This window comes from Thalassophryne amazonica, chromosome 19 (genome assembly GCF_902500255.1).
Source record: "Thalassophryne amazonica chromosome 19, fThaAma1.1, whole genome shotgun sequence".
NCBI lineage: Eukaryota > Metazoa > Chordata > Actinopteri > Batrachoidiformes > Batrachoididae > Thalassophryne > Thalassophryne amazonica.
Window position 1 is genome coordinate 33,160,663 of NC_047121.1, and position 24,378 is coordinate 33,185,040.

The 24,378-nt window shown below is 40.4% G+C and overlaps 1 protein-coding gene across 6 annotated transcripts in view; it reads right to left on the reverse strand.

Annotated features, from left to right (window-relative positions):
* Positions 1–24,378, reverse strand: part of actn1 (actinin, alpha 1) — a 103,226-nt gene that overhangs the window by 41,593 nt on the left and 37,255 nt on the right. For 5 of the 6 annotated variants that reach the window (XM_034194997.1, XM_034194993.1, XM_034194992.1 and 2 more), the window contains exons 2-3: positions 3,080–3,194; positions 1,141–1,260 (exon numbers count right to left, since the gene is read on the reverse strand). In XM_034194997.1, coding sequence (XP_034050888.1) covers positions 1,141–1,260; positions 3,080–3,194 — 235 coding nt within the window. Of the gene's footprint in view, positions 1–1,140; positions 1,261–3,079; positions 3,195–19,415; positions 19,509–24,378 lie in introns of those variants that run through there. The other variant, XM_034194995.1, reaches the window with a different exon arrangement.

Sequence of the window (24,378 nt, forward strand, 5' to 3'; positions counted from 1 at the left end):
TGGGTAGCCTAATTAACCCCTTAACTGTGTCACATTTTTCAATAGAATATATGCTCAATACGAGGTCTGTTAGGAAAGTATCTGACCTTTTTATTTTTTGCAAAAACCTGATGGATTTGAATCACGTGTGCTTGCATGAGCCAACCTTGAACCTTCGTGAGCATGCGTGACATTTGTGTGAGGACATGTGTTGCGCTCTCGTCGGATTTTCATTGCAAGGAAAATGGCGGAACGACTGGAGCAGCGCCGCATCAAACTTTGCCAGAAACTGAGCGACAGCCAGGTGGAAACCATTTGGAGGATTCAGACGGCTTTCGGTGATGATCCTCTGGGCATCACACAGATTAAGGAGCGGTACAACCGGTTTAAAGACGTCCACACAACGGTGGAGAGCGAGCCAAGCTCCGGTCGGCCATCAACATGCTGAAATGACCAGATAATTTCCAACGTGAACGTTGTGGTGATGCGGGACCGTCGCGTGACTATCCGAGAAATTGCGGAAGAGGTGGACATCAGCACTTTTTTGGCACATTCCACTGTGACAGAAGATTTGGCCATGAAAAGAGTGGCGGTGAAATTCGTGCTGAAGCTAACGGCGGAGCAAAAGCACCTTCGTGTTGAAGTCTCACAGGACATACTGGACTCCGAAAAATGATGCCCACCTCTTCCACAATTTCTCGGATAGTCACACGACTGAAAAGCCACTGAAAGCCGTCTCAATCTTCCGAATGGTTTCCACCTGGCTGTCGCTCAGTTTCTGGCAAAATTTGATGTGGCGCTGCTCCAGTTGTTCCGCCATTTTCCTTGCAATGAAAATCCGCCGAAAGTGCAACACATGTCCTCACACAAAGGCTGCTTACTAGCAAATGACGCAATCGACAGGCGTGAAAAAGTTCACGCATGCGCATGAAGGTTCAAGGTTGGCTCATGCAAGCACACGTGATTCAAATCCATCAGGTTTTTGCAAAAAATAAAAAGGTCTGATACTTTTCTAACAGACCTCGTATCCTCTAAAAAAAAATGGCTGAGCTGACCACAAAAGGATTAATATCAATCAGGTACAAATTTATTGAAGCTAACGTGTCCAGTTTTCAAGCACAAACATCGCCATGAGACCGAACTTTGAAACTGCTGGCTCACCTTCAGCTCCAATAGAAACCAGCTTCACTCCTTTGCTGGCGATGAAGTTAAGCGCTTTGTTGACATTGGAGATCTTGTGGACTCTCATCTTTCCCCTTTCTGGTTTGGCTAAACGTTCACCTAGACAAGAAAACAGGAAAGCCACACAGGTACTCTATGTTGTAGTCAGCAGTACAGTAAACCAGAAATCTCCCAAAATGATACCACCCACTGTGTCATACTAGCTGTATGTTTTATACAGTATACATCAGTGGAAGTAAACACTTTGTGATGAAATACCTGAATTAAACTGGTCAAATTCTGCATCGAGGAGCCCAACAGGTCTGTTTATACAACCCCAATTACAATGAAGTTGGGACATTGTGTGAAATGTAAATAAAAACAGAATACAATGATTTACAAATCCTCTTCAACCTATATTCAATTGAATACCACAAAGACAAGATATTTAATGTTCAAACTGATAAACTTTATTGTTTTTCTGCAAATATTTGCTCATTTTGAAATGGATGCCTCTAACACATTTCAAAAAAGCTGGGACAGGGGCAACAAAAGACTGGGAAAGTTGATGAATGCTCAAAGAACACCTGTTTGGAACATTCCACAGGTGAACAGGTTAATTGGAAACAGGTGAGTGTCATGATTGGGTATAAAAGGAGCATCCCCAAAAGGCTCAGCCATTCACAAGCAAAGATGGGGCAAGGATCACCACTTTGTTAACAACTGAGTGAAAAAAATTAGTCCAACAGTTTAAGAACAATGAAATATAGGCTGAAGAGGAGGAAAGCAGCTGGTGCAACAGAGAATAGGTGCTGAAAAGTTTAATAAGGTGCTGAAAACATAGATAAAGACTAAAGTTTTGATGTGCAAATCACATCTTCAGAGTCCTGGATTTGCAAGTCATTTTATTCTGTTTTTATTTACATTTTACACAACGCCCCAACTTCATTGGAATTGGGGTTGTACATGTAATTCACAAATCTGATGTATACAAACAAGAACAACAAAAGCCCAATTATCATCCCTTGAAGATGTCGAACAGGAATTCTTTTCCTTCACATCGTGTGCTGCCATTGAAAATTTCGGTGAAATCCACCAACTGGTTTAGGAGGACTTGTGAGACTCATGGACAGACAGATTGTTTGCTTCCTACATAAACCACTAGCAAAACATTTGTTTGCAAGGCATACAATAAGACACATTCACAAAGATTTCATGAAATCACATTTAGATGACATGTTTATTACTTCTGCCAAAGCAATAAAGATTTCACCCCATGTCAGTTTGGTCACTGAGATTTTGGTGAGCAATTTTCATTAGAAGTGTGGCATGGGCCAAGTAACACAGATTGACTGATTGATTGATTTTTGTGTGGATCTGAATCCATGTGCAACAAGAAGAACATTGCACAAGAAATTTCTTTTTAAGCATTTTTTTTTTCAATTTTGAAATATGTTGCAGAGCAGGCCAGTGGACTATTAGTATGTAGTATTGATTCAAAGTGACACTACCTGTCCGTGCTCTTGAACATCACACTTCGTGTGATGTTCAAGGCCACCCAGATAGAAATGGATACCAGCCCTGTCTGGGGAAGCAATCTGTGATGGACTAGCACCCCATCCAGTGTGAAATATAGACCATCATCTGCTACAGTTTGGGAATAAGTACCTATGTACAATAATGGACCTCAGGTCTGTATATGACTTACACATATGGTCAAATGACTGGAATATGAGTTAGGAATTGACATGTTTCAAGCATCTTTTGCAGCTCAGCAGAGCAATGCACTCCAAGTGCTTCTGTGGTCTCTGATGCTAGCCCAGCTCCCCAACCCCACACCACCAGCACCAAAAAAAAAAAAAAAAAAAAAAATAAATAAGTCTACATTTATCCTGACAGCTTTCATTCACTTAATCCAGTTGAAATATGAGTGGATTACCTGAGATGACCTCCAGCAGCAGCATAAGTTTCAATCCATCCCGGAAGTCCTCGTCAATGTTTTCGATCTGCGTGCCCGCTTTCCTCAGGTGGGAATTACACCAAGCTGTAAACGTCTGCAAAGACAAGAAAATATACAATACTTTATCTGCTGGAGTACAAAACCCTGCAGCAGACCATCAGGCCAAAATTACAGCTTTGAATACACCTGATACAATATGCAGCAAACCATAAGCTTAGTAGAGAAGCTTGAATCTTCGACTGGTCTGGGTTGCTTGACGTGAGGACATTTCGCTAAAACGTCCTGCAATTCACAATGCGCAATTTGTCAAGCAACCCAGTCCAGTCGAAGATTCAAGCTTCTCTACTATGGAAACCACCTGGACAACTGAGAGCCTACACAGAAACAAACCATAAGCTGTTCATTATGCAACTGTAGGCCAACCATTTTAGGAGTTACAGACATCTATCTCTGAAAACGCGAGTGTATAGCATGAATGTAGCAGTAATGACATATGGAACTCATCAATTTTTAGAAACACTTTAAGCCTTCAATTTGCAAATTAGTTGTTGGGTACAGCAAAATTATTTTTGTGAAGTATGAAGTAAATCCAAGATGGTAAATCAGGAGACCTTTGACCTCTCAAAAATGATCCTGGCGTCACTGTCACTGCCTCAAAATCGAATCAATCCTTCACCTAAACTCTCTCTCACTACCAAAGTTCTCTGAAATCAGGTGTTTCTAATATATAAAGCTGACTGTGTGTGTGTGTATGTGTGTGTGTTCACTATGCACAGCCACAGTAATTAAGCAATCAACACCAAACAGTGACTGGTGGCACCAAGAGGGAGGTTACTGTTGGGGCCCTTAGGCTGAAAGCATACGTGTGCGAACACACACAGGGTCAGCCTTATATATTAAATCACGACCCAGGGAGGTGATGGTCTAATGGTTAAAGCGTTGGGTTTGAGACCAGAGGATCCTCGGTCCGAATCCCAGCCTGACCGGAAAATCACTAAGGGCCCTTGGGCAACGTCCTTAATCCCCTAGTTGCTCCCGGTGTGTAGTGGGCACCTTGCATGGCAGCAGCCTCACATGGGGGTGAATGTGAGGCATTGATGTGTAAAGCGCTTTGAGCGTCTGATGCAGATGGAAAAGCACTATATAAATGCAGTCCATTTACCATTTACCCGCTCAGTGGAGCCCTTATTTTTTGCAGTTCACGTGGTACTCAGGTCAGGTAGCAAGCATCACACTTTACTTACTACGTAGTAGCGGCTGGCTTTAATTACAATCCAAACAGGCCAGCGCGTGCTGTGTACCAGTTAAAGCGTGCATTTTTTAAATTAAAATGTACCTGCTGTGTACAGAGCTCTGACATGCTGTCACCTTTTATCATCATTCACTCGAATCTTATGAAACTCACAAACTGCTCCATGAAAATTAATGATGACAACATACACAGAATGAAACACATACTCCTTAAATAAGTGACATGAAATATTAAATGACATGGCTTAAATTCATTACCCGTGGGTAGAAAGGGTAACTCGGCTCGTTCAATATAAGAACACTGGACAAAATCATTACCTCCTTGGTGAAGACAAGTCTGTTTATAATGAAGAAATGTCTTTGTGGTTTATTCCACTTATCCTCAGAGCAGTAGCACACTGCAGCATTGTATACTGTATACAGTAGGTGTAGCAGGCTTGGGATTCCCAGGCGTTTGCCTCTGTGCCAGCAATGTAATGGAAAAAATCTGGACCAGGATCTCAGCAGCCCAACAGTAACTGGCATGAGCAGTAAGCCTGGTGTGCACCCCGCTGTGCACGCCTCTTTACAAGTTCCCGGGTTAATTACACCCGAGGCACAGACCTCAGGCACCATGTTTCCAGCGGAGAGCCGAAGGAGGACCTGCAGGAACAGAGCCAGGCCTTTATGAAAGGCAGCACTGTCTACCACTGCCACGGAACAAAAGCCACTTAAAAGTCACTGGAGAGTTTGTTCGAAGTGCTTTTGGAACTTCGGCAATGAGATCACCCTTAAATGGAGTGACATGAGGTTTTCGCAGCTATCAATAAACTAGAATGGGGACGCACCAGGTTTCAGATGCGCGTGCGTTTAATGGCATGTGGTGGAGCTTCAACCAATGAAAAACCCAAAAGAAACTTTGCTGATACTGTAAAGATGACAGACATGGTTTTTTTAATCACTAAGTGACAGAATAAGACTGCCACTGAAGACTAATGTGTTGCACAAATAACAGACGGTTGCGCAAAGCTCCTCTTGATTTCAATCAAGCACAAAGTGCCATTAATATAATCCAACTAAACTTAATCAATAATTCGTTGAGACAACTGCCAAAGAAGCAAAGCGGTGGTGTCAGCCGTTAACAGTTTAATCAAAGAGGGGCAGACAAGTTAAAAACGCGACTGGATCTGCAGACTTACACTTTGTAGCGAACAATGTTTCTATGTACCAAACACCATCATGCCACCAGCTAAAGATGTTCAGTTTACATAAGATAAGTTTTCACAGTTAGTCAGTCATTCATTTTTGACCCCTTTTGTCTGACTTAGTGCTTAGCTCAGATAAGATAATTATAGTGGGTGATTTTAACATCCACACTGACGCTGAGAATGACAGCCTCAACACTGCATTTAATCTATTGTTAGACTCGATTGGCTTTGCTCAAAATGTAAATGAGTCCACCCACCACTTTAATCATACCTTAGATCTTGTTCTGACTTATGGTATGGAAACTGAAGACTTAACAGTATTCCCTGAAAACCCCCTTCTGTCTGATCATTTCTTAATAACATTTACATTTACTCTGATGGACTACCCAGTGGGGAATAAGTTTCATTACAGTAGAAGTCTTTCAGAAAGCGCTGTAACTAGGTTCAAGTATATGATTCGTTCTTTATGTTCTCCAATGCCATATACCAACACAGGGCAGAGTAGCTACCTAAACTCTGTGAGTGAGATAGATTATCTCAATAGTTTTATATCCTCATTGAGGACAACTTTGGATGCTGTAGCTCCTCTGAAAAAGAGAGCCTTAAATCAGAAGTGCCTGACTCAGTGGTATAACTCACAAACTCGCAGCTTAAAGCAGATAACCCGTAAGTTGGAGAGGAAATGGTGTCTCACTAATTTAGAAGATCTTCACTTAGCCTGGAAAAAGAGTCTGTTGCTCTATAAAAAAGCCCTCCGTAAAGCTAGGACATCTTGCTACTCATCACTAATTGAAGAAAATAAGAACAACCCCAGGTTTCTTTTCAGCACTGTAGCCAGGCTGACAAAGAGTCAGAGCTCTATTGAGCCGAGTATTCCTTTAACTTCATGACTTTCTTTGCTAATAAAATTTTAACTATTAGGCAAAAAATTACTCATAACCATCCCAAAGACATATCGTTCTCTTTGGCTGCTTTCAGTGATGCCGGTATTTGGTTAGACTCTTTCTCTCTGATTGTTCTGAGTTATTTTCATTAGTTACTTCCTCCAAACCATCAACATGTCTATTAGACCCCATTCCTACCAGGCTGCTCAAGGAAGCCCTACCATTAATTAATGCTTCGATCTTAAATATGATCAATCTATCTTTATTAGTTGGCTATGTACCACAGGCTTTTAAGGTGGCAGTAATTAAACCATTACTTAAAAAGCCATCACTTGACCCAGCTATCTTAGCTAATTATAGGCCAATCTCCAACCTTCCTTTTCTCTCAAATTCTTAAAAGGGTAGTTGTAAAACAGCTAACTGATCATCTGCAGAGGAATGGTCTATTTGAAGAGTTTCAGTCAGGGTTTAGAATTCATCATAGTACAGAAACAGCATTAGTGAAGGTTACAAATGATCTTCTTATGGCCTCAGACAGTGGACTCATCTCTGTGCTTGTTCTGTTAGACCTCAGTGCTGCTTTTGATACTGTTGACCATAAAATTTTATTACAGAGATTAGAGCATGCCATAGGTATTAAAGGCACTGCACTGCGGTGGTTTGAATCATATTTATCTAATAGATTACAATTTGTTCATGTAAATGGGGAATCTTCTTCACAGACTAAGATTAATTATGGAGTTCCACGAGGTTCTGTGCTAGGACCAATTTTATTCACTTTATACATGCTTCCCTTAGGCAGTATTATTAGACAGCATTGCTTAAATTTTCATTGTTACGCAGATGATACCCAGCTTTATCTATCCATGAAGCCAGAGGACACACACCAATTAGCTAAACTGCAGGATTGTCTTACAGACATAAAGACATTGATGACTCTAATTTCCTGCTTTTAAACTCAGATGAAACTGAATTTATTGTACTTGGCCCCACAAATCTTAGAAACATGGTGTCTAACCAGATCCTTACTCTGGATGGCATTACCCTGACCTCTAGTAATACTGTGAGAAATCTTGGAGTCATTTTTGATCAGGATATGTCATTCAATGCGCATATTAAACAAATATGTAGGACTGCTTTTTTGCATTTACGCAATATCTCTAAAATTAGAAAGGTCTTGTCTCAGAGTGATGCTGAAAAACTAATTCATGCATTTATTTCCTCTAGGCTGGACTATTGTAATTCATTATTATCAGGTTGTCCTAAAAGTTCCCTGAAAAGCCTTCAGTTAATTCAAAATGCTGCAGCTAGAGTACTGACGGAGACTAGAAGGAGAGAGCATATCTCACCCATATTGGCCTCTCTTCATTGGCTTCCTGTTAATTCTAGAATAGAATTTAAAATTCTTCTTCTTACTTATAAGGTTTTGAATAATCAGGTCCCATCTTATCTTAGGGACATCATTGTACCATATCACCCCAATAGAGCGCTTCGCTCTCAGACTGCAGGCTTACTTGTAGTTCCTAGGGTTTTTAAGAGTAGAATGGGAGGCAGAGCCTTCAGCTTTCAGGCTCCTCTCCTCTGGAACCAGCTCCCAATACAGATCAGGGAGACAGACACCCTCTCTACTTTTAAGATTAGGCTTAAAACTTTCCTTTTTGCTAAAGCTTATAGTTAGGGCTGGATCAGGTGACCCTGAACCATCCCTTAGTTATGCTGCTATAGACTTAGACTGCTGGGGGGTTCCCATGATGCACAGAGTGTTTCTTTCTCTTTTTGCTCTGTATGCACCACTCTGCATTTAATCATTAGTGATTGATCTATGCTCCCCTCCACAGCATGTCTTTTTCCTGGTTCTCTCCCTCAGCCCCAACCAGTCCCAGCAGAAGACTGCCCCTCCCTGAGCCTGGTTCTACTGGAGGTTTCTTCCTGTTAAAAGGGAGTTTTTCCTTCCCACTGTCGCCAAGTGCTTGCTCACAGGGGGTCGTTTTGACCGTTGTGGTTTTTCCGTAATTATTGTATGGCTTTGCCTTACAATATAAAGCGCCTTGGGGCAACTGTTTGTTGTGATTTGGCGCTATATAAATAAAATTGATTTGATTTGAGTCCAGTTTAAATGTCACAGGAGGGAACTCATACAAACACAAACATCCAAACTCCACACAGAAAGTACCAGGTTGGATTTGAACTAGAATTTTCTTACAGAGAGGTAACAGTGCTAAACACTAAGCCACTGTGCAGCCACAGTCATTGTTAATACGCTTTAATTTTAACATATTTAACAGGAGTCATATTTTAAACAAGCTAATACAGGTTACCAGGAAAGGTCATCTCTACCATGTTGTAAAAAATAAATAAATAGTGCTACGGGCACCGTAGCTCACGTGGATAATCACGGTTTCAGTTACAAAAGTGGGCATGGCCAAAGTCCAAAGGTCATCTCAAGGTGAATATTAAAAAAAAAATCATATATGTTTTGGAGCTACCCACTAGCTACCCTTGTACCAAATTTCAGCTCAATATCTTTAATAATTGCTGACCAGTGGCCCTTGGATGGCATTTTCAATATGGCTGCCATGGCAGGCATGTTTGACACTGGACTGGAATGCCTCAAACAAACTTTGGCGGCCTTATAGGATGGAACATTTATGCCGTTTAAGCTTCACTGGCTCAGCAGTTTTGAAGAAGATGTTTACACATGCTGCCACCGCCAACAGACAGGCGACCCACGATATAAGTCCCTCGAATCTTTGGTCCAGGTGAGCTAAAAATTCACAAAAACAAATCAGATTTCATTACTGGGCTTGCTGATTGCTACCCATGTAGCAAATGTCAGCTCAAATGCTGACACACACATACATATACATACATATTTTTTTTTTTAATTTATTTATATATTTTTTTTAAGATGACCACCATGGCGGCCATATTTGATATCTGATTGGAACGCCTCAAACTAACTTTGGTGTCCCATGGGTAGGAACATACACACCAATTTTCAGCTTTATTGGTCCAGCGGTGTGGACACACAAATATTCCATTGCAAAAACCACTGTCCAACCCACAAAAAATATGTAAATGGGAAATGGACTGCATTTATATAGTGCTTTTCCATCTGCATCAGATGCTCAAAGCGCTTTACAATGCCTCACATTCACCCCAATGTCAGGGTGCTGCCATACAAGGCTCTCACTACACACCAGGAGCAATAGGAGATTAAAGACCTTGCCCAAGGCCCCTTTGTGATTTTCCAGTCAGGCTGGGATTTAAACTGAGGATCTTCTGGTCTCAAGCCCAAGGCCTTAACCAGCAGACCATCACCTCCCCCTATGTATTATTCAAACATTCAAAGCCAAAGCTAACCTGTTAGGCCATCACCTTTAGACAGAGGTGTTTCTCTTTCTCCGTCCCACAGATTGTGTGGGTTGTTTCCCACATATCACCTCAATGAGCGTACCTCCAAGCAAACGGGTGTACAGATATAGATTTCTGTTACAAATGTCACAGGCGTCTAAAATGAGCGGTTCCACAAGTAAATTTTGTTTATGGCAAGGAGTCTTAAAATGCACAGATGTACAACGGTGGGACTTTAAGGGTGTTTAACATGAAACCCCAAACAAGTTCAACTCTAAAAGATTAAAATCAATGTAGCACTCAGAGGTGTTGAGTCAGCATTTTATGTACTAATTACACACAACAGCACAACGGCAAATTTGGTAGCCAGCAGAGGAAAGTAACTGTCTCACAGCACGACATGCTTTAATGAGATAAATGGGTGTATTTTTATACATAATGCCATCCTGGTGCAGCTTCAACAGGAACAAGGAGCTCAAAATGTCAAAATGTTTTGAGTCAACACACAAAAGTTGAAAAGAAAAAAAAAAAGACTAAAGGTTCACTAAAGGGAATGTTAGTTTGTTAACTGTTGGTGAAGGAGGATTTGTTGGTTTTAGCCTGAATCTGACAACAAGCATTAACCTCTCTGGGTCACTGTGGAGGTGCAGAGAGTCCAGGCGGCATAACTGCATTTTCCCAGGACGAATGAGGACAATTAACGTAAAGGGGCATGTCTCCAAACCTCCCACTCATCACTGAAAAATGAATATTTCTCCATTTATAGAAGAGAAGAGGGAACCAGCTCATTTACTGATTTTGTTACTTGTCAGCACAAACCATTTTGGTCAAACTCACAAGATAACACTTGAGCCCAAAAACTAAGTAAACAGGCTCAGGTGTCATCATTAATATCTGATGACTAACCTTTGATTCAGAGTTGACCAACACTGTTCCACAGTGTTCCAGCGGTTTATAACCTCAAACCAAAACTCTTTTCCAGGTCTGTTTACTCCCCCCTATGATTCCATGTCTCTCCTTGTAGAAAGCCAGAAAACAGGCACACACATGGAGTCAGTCCAATCGGTGTCATATACTTCTATAGTGTCACATAGAAGAGACATAGAAATGCCTCTTCTCAAGGAAGAGAAGGCGTGGCCAGCAGCAATCACCTGTCTGTTAAAGCCTTCGAGTCCGAAGGATATTTTCTGAATTTTACCATAACTTTAAAAAAATTCCACTTTATTACCTTTTAGTATAACACCCATGTGTTGCATATCAAAATGTTTAGAACAATATCAGCTTTCTGAATGTGTTATATATTTGTCTTTAACACAAAAGAAAGAAAATATTTATTAAGAGATATATGGTGAAACGTTGACCAGGATGTCATTCTGGCTCTAAAGATTAAACTAACAGATGTAGAAAAATAGTTTTTCAAGTAAAAAAAGGTTTGGTTTTTTTGGGTGTCATTTAGTGCAGAAAGTAAAGAGCTCAACATATACCGTACACTGTATGTACAAGAGTGTCACAGAAGATAAAAATCACAATTAGAGTAGAGAAGGAGGAGGTCCTCCACTAGAAAAAAAAGAAATGTAAATAATATGATTTGCTGCAATTTTGCATATACTTGTACATTCAAAGACTTTTAAGCCAATTATTTTATTTTTTCACTAAATTTCACTTTTTGCCGCTCTGTTATCTCCCGTTTTAAAACTGGGTAAATACTGTATTTATTTCATGGGAATTATTTGTGCTTTGGAAATCACATACACAGTGATTCGTCTTATTATCACCATGATCTTCCTCAACATTATCACGGTGTTGACAGAATAATAATGATTTTCATTTTTCTTCATGTGAAAGATGGAACAAACATTTAAATCTGAATAATTTCCATGAAAGAAAAACAGTGTTTCAATGTACACTTCATCTAAAATAACTGACCTCTTGCACTATCAAGGCTGTGGGCTTTCATTGTTTTTGTTTTCAAGGTTTTTTTTGTTGTTGTTGTTGTCGCTCTCCTCCAGAATGTTGAGATTTTCCTGTATATCAGTCACTCCCAAAAGTAAGAACTCCTGGGCCCACTTTGTTATCTGATAATTGCCTAGGACCTTCCTGAACCTTCTATCAAAATTTTAAAACCTGAAATTAAAGTGTAATGTTTCCATATATACATTCATTTATTTCCTGTACCCAGTTGTTCTTGTTAAGGGTCATAGGGGACTGGAGCCTATCCCAGCACTATCATACCCAACCAGTGGACACACACACACACACACACACACACACACACACACACACACACGTAAAAAAAAATAAATAAATAAAACATTAACTTTTGACAGCAACTCTATCGAGCACTAATGCACTACAGAGTGCTCAATTTGGAAAATACACCAAGAAAAAGCAGTTGGGGAGAGGTTTTTTTTAAGATTTCCATTTTTCTCAAAACATACACACACACACACAAAAATTACATGCTGTGTATCACCAGAGAGAGAGAGAGACAGACAGACAGACAGACACTGATTAAAATGCAAAACATCTAAGTATTGATACTGTGTGAAATGTATAAAAGTGAAATAGCGACTGTCTGCAGATGGAACCGGGTAAGAAGGGGGAAGGTTGTAAATATTCCTCTCCCCTGCTCCCACCCCTCTCAGCCTCCCAGAACTGAGGCGAGCTGTAAAAACAACGGGGGTCAAGAGCTGTAGGAATCTGCACCGCATCGAGGAAAGCTGCCAGTCAGCATCATTAGGTGCAACATTTTTCCCCATGACAACCATCGAATGCACAGCTCAGCCAATGCGAGTCACCACGGGTACTCTGCTCTGTGATAGGATTGGAACAGTTTTTCTAGCTGATGATTACAAATCCACCTGCTTGAACGTGCAAGAAAGAGCTTCATGAAACAACACAGGAGCCTGCAAACTCACAACACATTGGCTTCTGTATTTAAAGGGGTCATACTGTGCAAAATCTGGTTTCAGCTTTTACTTTTAAATATGGTTGGGGCTTCATGTTGAATATCCTTAAAGGCCTACAGTTCTCTGACTGTGAATGTAAAAACTCTCTACTATAGGCAGAAGTTACAATTCTGTGAAGTACGTCACAGAAGTCCTGGTGCGCACACCTTCCAGTACTGTCTGCTCTGTGTGATCTGCCCACAGTGTCTGTTGGACAGATATACCCACTGTCCAACGAGAATGTTTCTGGGCAGAAACCTGTCATTTGGACAGTGTCTCATTAAGGCACCTACAGACATTGTGTAAACGTGGCTGCCAGCATGCTGCCCAGCACTTAGCCGTCTGTGGTGATCAATGCAAGCTTCTCCAATGCACCTCAGTACAGCACAGGCATGGGAAAACAAAGTCTTCAAATACATACTTGGAGAAAAACTGAAAAAACTAAGTGTCACAAGGATTGTTCAGCATCATTAGTTTAACAAGGGTTAAATATCGTATGTCTGCAGCATACAGATGTTAACAATGCTAAACTAGAAGCACTCGGAGAGCGCAAGCCTCCGCCAAGGCCATATAGTCACTTACGTCACATGGAACACCATTTGGCAAAGAGACTTATTCCACGTCGTTTCACACATCTACCGTCATGTCTCAGTTTCAGTGGTTAACCCTCTGGGGTCCGAGGGCATTTTTTGGACAGTTCACTCGCCCCGTATAAATGTTTTATTATTGCCATTAACAGCTCTCCCTGCATCCCACAATCAAGTTTTATGTCTCTTTTTTCAGGACAACCTGTACTTTCAAAGTATATATGCTATAGTTATGTTTTATAAGTGTAATAAAGGTTTACAATCAGAAATAAGAAAGGAAAAAGTAAAGTGGAAAATAATTTTACACACACATTTATTCAAAACACACAGCAAACTATAATAAACTAACACATCACTCCTAAAAACAATCTTTGGTGTGTCACGTGAGGTGAACCTGCCCTACGATTGGATTTTGGAAAACCATGTGACGGTGAACCAATTCCAAATGGACACTCACATTGCTCATGTCATCACACAGCTTCTATGAGGAGTACAAAGATGGTGGCTCGAAAGTCCGCAAAGTTAACGTCTCAGCAAAAAAAAAAAAAAAAAAAAAGGAAGTTTAGATCTCATGTCATTAAAAAGTTTTTTAGAATTTAGTAAAGCTTGGTCTCAGCCATCGTATACGACGGCGTCGGCCCCAGAGGGTTAAACCCTTAGATCTTCAGCAAATGTATTTATAAAGAGAAACTGCATGAACTACACAAGTTTTTTATTTTCTAATAAAAAGTTTATTCAATGAGAAACAAATGTTAAATTATTGTTGTGTCGTAACTTAATTTTTGTTCAGCCTTTGTGACCCGTCTTCATGAAGTTAGATGCAAAAATGTTGAAATCCTGCAATGATAAAGAATCCTTAAAAAAAATTACTGGATCCGGATCGTGTTCCGGATCATTACCAAAATTTAATGACTTATAAGTTAGGCCAAGATACACCCCTGGTAAAAATTTCATTGAAATCAGTTGAGGATTTTTTGAGTAATCCTGCTAACAAACAAACCAACCAACAAACGGACGACCGAAATCAAAACCTCCTTGGTGGAGGTAATTAAGTATTTTATTAAAGAATGCACCTTTTTATCAACTCTGATCATTAAAATATTGTTAGCAGTCAACAGGTCATTGTCCACATTGATAAGAAGAAATGATAACATCTGGCACGTGTTATTCTCAATTACAGTGCTTCACTTTTTCCACATTTTGTTACTCCAAAATGGAGTAAATATATTTTCCCATCAAAATTCTACTCACAAGACCCCATAATGACATCATGAAAGTTTTTTTTTTTTTTAATTTTTGCAAATTTATATATAAAAAAAAAAATCTAAGAAATCATATGTATGTATTCATACCCTTTGCTCAATACTTTGTTTATTCACCTTTGACAGCAATTACAGCTTTAAGTCTTCTTGAATTTGATGGCACAAGCTTGGTGCACCTATTTTTGGGCAGTTTTGCCCATTCCTCTTAGTAGCACCTCTCAAGCTCCAACAGGTTGGACGGGGAGCGTCGGTGCACAGCCATTTTCAGAGACATGTTCAATCAGATTCAGGTCTGGACTCTGGCTGGGTCACTCAAGGACATTCACAGAGTTGTCCCGAAGTCACCTCTTTGATATCTTGGCTGTGTGTTAAGGCTCACTGTCCTGCTGAAAGATGAAATGTTGCCCCAGTCTGACGTCAGGAGCGCTCTGGAGCAGGTTTTCATCAGGATGTACTGTACATTGCTGCATTCATCTTTCCCTCAATCCTGACTAGTCTCACATTTCCTGCTGCTGAAAATCATCCCCACAGCATGATGCTGCCACCACATGCTTCACTGTGGCCAGAGCTTCTTTTGGGGTTTGGGAGTGAGGTTTACTGACTACCATATGTACAGCGACTCCTGCTGGCCTTCGTCACACTAACAATGGCTTAATACGATCAACATTGTAAATAAGTAAAATTTAGCTAAAAAAAAAAGTGAACGGTATTTTTCGAAACTGAATTGAATCTGTGCCATAACCCCAATTGAGCTATCAAAAGCTGCTTACAGTTTGGCATATCATTATACTTCAGCAGCATATCCAAAAAGAATTCTAAAACTGTGCCAAAATATACAGTATACATGTTTGTTTTTTTTAATCTGGTGACCTGTCACTTTGTGATGGTATACAATATGACTCCTTTAAGAGACTGCCATCTCTCATCACTCCCACCACATTCCACTCGTCCATCCTCCCATTAATCAGCCTCAGTTAGGAAACTATTTCCTGCTTTTCTGCCAGGCCCATATTAGTACAGTCCTTTTCCTGAAACAAGCCAGCTCATGAGTAAGAGGTGCTGCCGTATCCGAATACAAAGGCACACAAATTAAAGGGGGGGGGGGGTACTGCTGGCAGGGCGTCTCACACAGGAAGGTGGTTTTCAACGCCACAGTCAGTTTCTCAAGCCTCTGTTTCCAAGTCAGGGTACCAGAGGGCCTCTCACGTCCTAATGTAGCCCAAAAACTACAAGAAAAATGCTGAGAAAAAAATGTCTTTCCAACATCTCCTGTATAATGTTTAACCAAGCAGGAGAAAGGAACCACAGGGAGTTGAAGCAAAAAGGAAACATTTATTTTATAATCAAATTCACAAAGCAGCTATTATTGTGGTGATTTGTGGACACCACAGAGGTAAAAGTGTTGTTTCTCTCTGCTAAGTTCATTTCTGCTGCATTCATTTCACTCAGGCTCGTGGGGGCCAGAAAGTGCTGGTGGAAAGTTTGCGGTGCCAGCAAAACAGAGCAGCTATAACGGCCTACAGCACCACGCTGCTGCTAAGACATCCAGATGACCTCATGGCATGTGTCAAATTAGATTCAAAATCAGCACACCAAACCACCAAGTTTTTGTCTGAGGGATATAATAAATTCATAAAAGTAAAATTATTTGAATTAAAAATTATATGATTTATAAACCAATTTAATCCAGATAGTTTATCTACATTAATGTTAACTTTGTCATTTTTACAAAAGGGAAAATATAACATCTTTTAATTTTAAAATAATGTGCTAATTCTGAAGGTTTCAACATTAACATGCAGATGCCAAAAAGCATTATGGGAAAATGAGCCTCGGCTCATCACTGGTTGGTTGGTTTATTTATTTGTAAAAACCAACACACAAGTTTTCACATTTTCACCCTGATCAGGGCTTTGATTCAATTTTTACCTCTTTCTTTTTCTCATCTTCTGTTCCCGCTTTGATTTATTAGTTGCTTGTTTACATTATGTGTTTATTCTATGTTCCATTTTGCTTTGTCACTTTGTTTTCTTTGTTACTTTTTACTTTGGTCTTTCATTCAGTTCTGTTCTAGTTTTCTTTAGTCAGTTGTGTTTTCATTTATTGTTCATTAATTTATCTAGTTCCTCTCATTTGTAGTATCTGTTGTGCTTTAATGTCAGGCTTTGTTTTCTGTTATTGTTTAGTCACTGTTTTTCTTATGGTTTGTTTTACCACCTTGTTTTCTTAGTTTCTGTTTAGTTTAGTTTTAGTATTTATCTCTATTCTCATGTAGTTTTCATTAGGTTATCACTTGTTTATTTTGCTGTTATCACTATAGTCACCAGTTTAGTTTTGCTTAAGTATTTATGCTCCATTTTTCCTGATCAGTTCTCATGTTCATGCCCAATTCTTGGTTATATGTTATTCTGCCCTAAATCTTTATTTTACCTTTGTTCATAGTTCTCACTTTCCCTCATGTCCCTCCGGGTATGTTCCCACTATACAGCAATGCACCTGCAATTGTCTTTGTCTCACACTTTGAGACATTTAGTACATTATTTTAAAATTAAAAGACGTGTTATATTTTCACTTTGTAAAAATGACAGAGTTGACATTAATGTAGATAAACTATCTGGATTAATTTGGTTTATAAATCAAAACCATAAGTCAAACCTGCTTTGCTTTACATGACTTCTGCCTCATGTCTGGGGGACTGTATGTTGAATGTAAATGACTCTTCCTTACAGCAGTGGGCAGGGCGCATAAAGACAAAAGCCTTGACTCATTGGTTGTGTTGTGTTTGTGATCATCTTTGATTCTACTAAGAAGCATTGGCAGTGCTAAAACTCAAAACTGTCTTGTCAGTAGCTGACAGTGTACCGGAGTCAAGACTAAAAGTTAGCGGTTAGCAGTTATCTGTATCTTCTGCTAAATTTTTTTTTAGTGGTTTATCGGTTTAGTGTTATAAAATGTAACTTTTCAGTTTGTGGATTAATGAGTATCAAAACTAACTTTATGGTTACCTACGACCATCAATGCACCTGTGTAATAACTTCAGCATCCCTTGTGTGCCGTTGGGGAACTACAGATGACGTCACATTTCCATGGAGATCTGCACTTAGCAGAAGTATTTTCCTGGTTTATAGACATATATGATGGATTTGAGCAGAGTTTGCCTTGGTCTAAAAGCATGACGTCATATTTCCTCACTAAGACAGGACATCAAACTTCACCGCACTGTATTTTTCTACAAAACATGGAGCTGTGCTGCACGTCTGCTTGTGCTAAATTGACACCGGAGTTTTCAGAAGCCAAGAATGAACCATCGGACAGCCACAGGAAAAATACAAGACAAAGCTCTCTACCTGATCTCTGCTCAAAGTTCTGAACACACACAAAACTTTCTGAGGAACATCAGCTTGCGTTTTATGAAATTAACTCTATTCTTAAAAATCATAGCAAACAGCCCCAATCATTGTGCGTTTATCCAGTGGCTGTCGGCTGACCATGACATTGTCTGTATATTCTTTATGTATTGTCTGTGCATCCTCTGAGTGTCCTCCAGCCTCAGTGTCTTTTCTGCTTTTGTTTGGAACATACCCCATACTATACAGCAACCGTGGCAATCATTGCGTCCTGTATGCTTCAGCTAAGCATGCCTTGTACGACCTTAGCGACAGCTGTGGATTCCTTCAGTGTCCTGTGGCATCCTTCTTGATTTTCTGATCTCACAAGGGACACAGAACAGACTCTGTTCCTGTGTAATGGGGGTTTTAGATTGCACTTCCTAGTCAGGAAACCCATTTACAAAACAAAATACAATGATTTCTTGTAATTCTGACATTACAATCTACTTGTATATGCAATTTGCTCATTCTGCTGTTTACTGAAGACCCACAGTGTTGTTTCATGACAAACTGACCCTCATACAGTGGGTTCATTAGGGTCATGTGTACTCCCCTACTCCCCCAACACACAAGGAAAAGTTTCTTCACAGCATGCATGCCATTTTGCAGCCGGAACAAATCTAATGTTCAACTATAGCAGTACTTGTGAAATGTTTGGGGAAAAGTAAAGCTGAAGATGCTGCAATTTTCCTTGGGAGTGACGAGGATGCACAAGTTCAGGTGTGAGCTTATCAGAGAGACAGCAGTTTGGAGAGAGGTGACACTAAAATGGTGTAGACATGTACAGATGAGGGATATAGGCTACATCAGGAGAAGGATGCTGAGGATGGAGGCGCCAGGCAGGAGAAGAGAGATGCCAAAGAGGAGCTTTATTAAAGCAGTGAGGGAGAACATGCAGGTCACAGAAGATGTCGATTGAGATGGAGACAGGTGATCTGCTGTGGTGACCCATAATGGAAGCAGCCAAAACAAGAAAAAGCAGTAATTGAGAAATGCTGTCTAATTAAGATATGAACCTGAAATACACACAAAAAGTAGTTCTGCTACAGCACTGCATGAGATAAAGGTCAGTTCCTGCCATCAACCTCGATGTTTTTTTTTTTAAAGCAAAGTTGCTTTTTCTACTGATGTGGTGCATGAAAGTTCAACAAATCTCTCAGTGCCTCCTCATTATATGTCCTTTTAATTTAGACAACATAACAGCATTTGTTTTTCTACTGTGTTAAACATGAGGGGATGGACTCTATCGATTGATTCACTCACTGCATTTTACAGGGTACAAGCCTGAACTCATGACAAAGCCAAGGAAAAATCTAACCACGGACAGTATTTGCACACTCTGTCAAGCTGACACACACACAACACCCCTGTAGAATTTACTAAATGAGATTCCTGTTGCTGCCGTCCATGTGAAGGTACAGCAGAGGGGGATAAAAAACAAAAAAGAACCAACCTTGATTATAAGAGTCAAAGTGAAACGCACAGTGGACAGAATGGTCACGTGGGACTGTCCGTGCTAATGTCTGGATGTGCTGCAGGCTGATGAGCTGCAGCTCTGTGCATCTGGCAAGCTGAGAGAGCGGAAGACAAATTCCACCTCAGCAGCTGAGTGGGAGGCACAAGAATTGAGAGACACGAGGCAAAGTTAGAAAAACCTGACCAACTATACATCCAGAGACAAAAACAGCTGCGACTATTTTATTTCAGATGTTATTTTTTGCTGCACTGTTATTTTTTTAAATTAACATTTCTGCCCGTTCAGTTACAAGTGAATAATTGAGAAATAACACATTTGCAGATTTTAGTGACACGCTCAGTTTGCATCACGAAATGTAATCGGAGGGACAACATTTGACATTTTTCTTGCTCTTTTGTCTGTTTTTAACAGAATGGAAGAGAATCACATGGGAAAAAAGCGCCTGTTGTGATAGAATAAGTCCACTCTTCTATAACCCCACCCATAAGGCTGCACAATATAATGTTTGAGTATCATCATCCCTATGTGTGTACAATGAATTGCAAATCCTGTTCAACCGATATTTAATTGAATACACCACAAAGACAAGATATTTAATGTTCAAACTGACAGACGCTTTAGTTTTGTGCAAATATTTGCTCATTTTGAAATGGATGCCAGCAACACATTTCAAAAAAGCTGGGATAGGGGCAACAAAACACTGGGAAAGTTAATGAATGCTCAAAGAACACCTGTTTGGAACATTTCACAGGTGAACAGGTTAACTGGAAACAGGTGAGTGTCATGATTGGGTATAAAAGGAGCATCCCCAAAAGGCTCAACCGTTCAAAAGCAAAGATGGGACGAGGATCACCACTTTGTGAAAAACTGCGTGAAAAAAATAATCCAATAGTTTAAGAACAATGTTTCCCAACGTTCAGTTACAAGGAATTTAGGGATTCCATCATCTATATATAGATCAGAAAATTCAGAGAATCTGGAGAACTTTCTACATGTAAGTGGCAAGGCCGAAAATCAGCATTGAATGCCCGTGACCTTCAATCCCTCAGGTGGCACTGCATTAAAAACCAACATCATTGTGTAAAGGATCTTACCACGTGGGCTCAGGAACACTTCAAAAAACCACTGTCAGTTAACACAGTTCGTCGATACATCTACAAGTGCAAGTTAAATCTCTACCATGCAAAGCGAAAGCCATACATCAACAACATCCAGAGACGCCGTCGCCTTCTCTGGGCCCGAGCTCATTTGAAATAGACAGACGCAAAGTGGAAAAGTGTGTTGTGGTCTGATGAGTCCAAATTTCAAATTGTTTTTGGAAATCATGGACATTGTGTCCTCTGGACAAAAGAGGAAAAAGACCATTCAGATTGTTACAAAGTTCAAAAGCCAGCATCTGTGATGGTATGGGGATGTGTTAGTGTCCATGGCATGGGCAACTTACACATTTGTGATGGCACCATCAATGCTGAAAGGTACATCCAGGTTTTGGAGCAACACATGCTGCCATCCAAGCAACATCTTTTTTCAGGGATGTCCCTGCTTATTTCAGCAAGACAATGCCAAGCCACATTCTGCACGTGTAACAACAGCGTGGCTTCGTAGTAAAAGAGTGTGGGTACTAGACTGGCCTGCCTGCAGTCCAGACCTGTCACCCATTGAAAATGTGTGGCGTATTATGAAGCGCAAAATACGACAACGGAGACTCCGGACTGTTGAACAACTGAAGTCGTACATCAAGCAAGAATGGGAAAGAATTCCACCTACAAAGCTTCAACAATTAGTGTCCTCAGTTCCCAAACGCTTATTGAGTGTTGCTAGAAGGAAAGGTGATGTAACACAGTGGTAAACATACCACTGTCCCAGCATTTTTTAAACATGTTGCAGGCATCTATTTCAAAATGAGCAAATATTTGCACAAAAACAATAAAGTTTATCAGTTTGAACATTAAATATCTCGTCTTTGTGGTGTATTCAATTGAATATAGGTTGAAGAGGATTTGCAAATCATTGTATTCTGTTTTTATTTACATTTTACACAACATACCAACTTCATTGGAATTGGGGTCTACCTGGCATGGTTCTCATGTTCCATAACTAATCTACAAGAAAATTCTGTCTAATATAAAATAATTTAACCCGATTTAAGGGTTCTTGCATACTCAGGGTTAACCACAGTTGACACAAACTGCTGCCGAGCACCACACAAATCTAACTTCAAAAGTATGATGTTGATAATTATTTTATTGCATTATTTCTTAACAAAATGGTCTAAGTAGAGTTCCTGCTGGTCAGCAGCAGCGTATGTTTAGGACATTTATTGTGAAAGGTCAGAATGAAAGTAGTGCATCTTTTCTTGTCACTGTATTTTACTGTAACAGAAACTCTTCTTTGTGGAAGCATCAGAACTGTCCTGAAAATGACTGAAACTGGAGAACAACAAAGTGGAATATATTGTTGCAGAAGTAAAATCAATGACAGCATTATTTTGGACATGGAAAGGATTATATTGACCAAAAAAACCCCATCATTTTTCTTTTCAATGCAGATGCATTACAGGAAACAATCATGCTAATCATTCTAGAAAGATTTTTTCCAAGTTTTTTTTCCTCACATTTAGGGAAGAACCCTGTTGTGTCTGATGATTTGCGAACGTTCATGCTGGTTATACGGTCGCAAGCTTTACCGGCGACACGTTAGCGGACCCGTAAAAAGTATATTTGCAACCATATAATAGCATGAACGTCCGCAAGTCATCAGACACAAGGGGGTTATTCCCATTCTAATTCAATTCCATCGTTTGCACAGTTTATTTTTCTGTAGGTAATTTGTTCGGTGAGGCTAACCATTGAGTCGAGGCAGTGTTGCTCCAACAGTGGTCAGGGCGCGGCGTAATCCATCAAATGTGAAAATCCATCAAATCCATTAAATATGAAACGGTAATTCTGTATCAGAATCCACATCAATACTTTTGTATGGTAGCTTAAATTCACCCATGTCGGCGGTGGCGGCGTCAGTACGCGACTTTCTCTCGCTCTCAGCTAACAGCGCTAACAGCTAGCAGCCCGCAGCCGGTGTTCTGCCAAATTGTAGGTCTCGTTGCATAAATCGATAATTCCGCGTCCCGACAATATTGCGCATGCGTGCACATGCGCAGTTGCATGGAGGACAGGAATGACATCTCGTCAGAACACCGGTCAGGGCGCAGACTAATACATCCAAATGTAAAACGGTTGAATATTTTGCCACTGTTATCCCGATATTATATGGTCTGAAATCTCACACACTTAACCAATCAGATTCATGGAAAAAATGTAACTGAATTAGAATGTAATATACACTCGGTTCTCTCATTAGAGGGCCCATGGCTCTCCATGTGAAACTCTGCCTGAAGAGAGGGTGAGCTGATGCATGAGCATGGACTATATCATGTCCATTGGAATGCCAATTTAAAAAAAAAAAAAAAAGAGTCTAATTTCATCATAAAAATCAGGTGGGTGTTTCACCAACTTTCTTCAAAAAAAGGGAGTGGGGTGATGCTTGACCCTGGGCCCTCTGATGGGAAAATACTAGTCATTCATTCCCTATACCCAGTTAAGGGTCACAATTCACCTAACCTACATGTCTGTGGACATGTGAGGAAGCCAGAGCACCCAGAGAAAATCCACATAAACACAGAGAGAACATGCAAACTGCACGCAGAAAAGACCAGGTCATAAACTAAGCCAAGGCCTTGTCACTGTGAGGCAACAGTGCTAACCACTCAGCCACTGTATCACCTTGCAATATGTACTGTATTGTCAGGAAAAGGAGTTACCAAACTCACTGTAGGCAAATACGCCAACAAAATAATGCCGGCACCTAACTTTTGAAAAATCATGGTAGTGTTAAGACGCTGAATACGTCCGTCCAGCTCCATATAATTCTGGCAGCAGTCTTAAAAGAAGCTTACAGTCCGTTTGTTTAGTGCACATGCTCTACACAGTAAAACTGACCCAACAACAGGCAAATATGCAAAAAGGCAAATATTGACAAAGAGCTCCAGAGACGACCTGAAACAAACATTTCTGTACATAAAGAGGCACTGCTCCATCCATTCTGCACAGTCACAGAAAGAAGAGTGTGACCTTTATGGCTGCTGAACCTGGGGAGAGACGAAGGGGAAATCACTGCCTTTCTCATATCTCACACTCAGACTAATAGAGGAAGGACAGGAAACTGGTGACCTGCCAAGTAGCATGGTGAGTGCACTGAGATGGTCAGAGGTCACCGTTCATCTGCTCTGACTGCTTCCTCTCGAGCTCCCTGGAGGATGAAGACATAAGTTGCAATGACGCCGTTTTGGACTGATGAAGTTCGTCGCGTTCCCTTTCTCTACAATCGCAACCTCTTGGTGTTGCATTTGCGTACTACTAAAAACGCCGTCTTGCAGCCTGCAGTCATGATGGAGTGTGACAGGAGTCTCCGCCACAGATACAGCTTCCATCCAACCAGGCACTTAAACAGGCTTTTATTGCAAACTGTCAACTCAGCACAGCACCCAGTAACCCCCCCCTTACACTAATGCATCACTGAGGCTACTACTGCAAGAAATGTGTGCTTGTGCATGAAAGCACGTGCATGCAATAACGCAAACGCATAAAATATTCTCATAGTAATTATTTATTATTTTTTAAAGGCATCAAATGTGATTTAACACTTGCACAAATGCACATTTTACTCTCGTCATGTGCATGCTGGGAGAGAAGGAAGCGAGCCAAAAAAAAAAAAACTGCAACCTGACAAAGAATAACAGTTATTGTGTCCAAGCCACCGTTATTTACTCTCTGATGGCCCAGAGCGGTGCTGCTGCATATTCATGAGTGCGTGTGTGTGTCACAAAGAGAAGTCAAAGTGTGCCGATCGCTCTTTCCTCAGCTGAGTCCCTTTAACAAAGAGC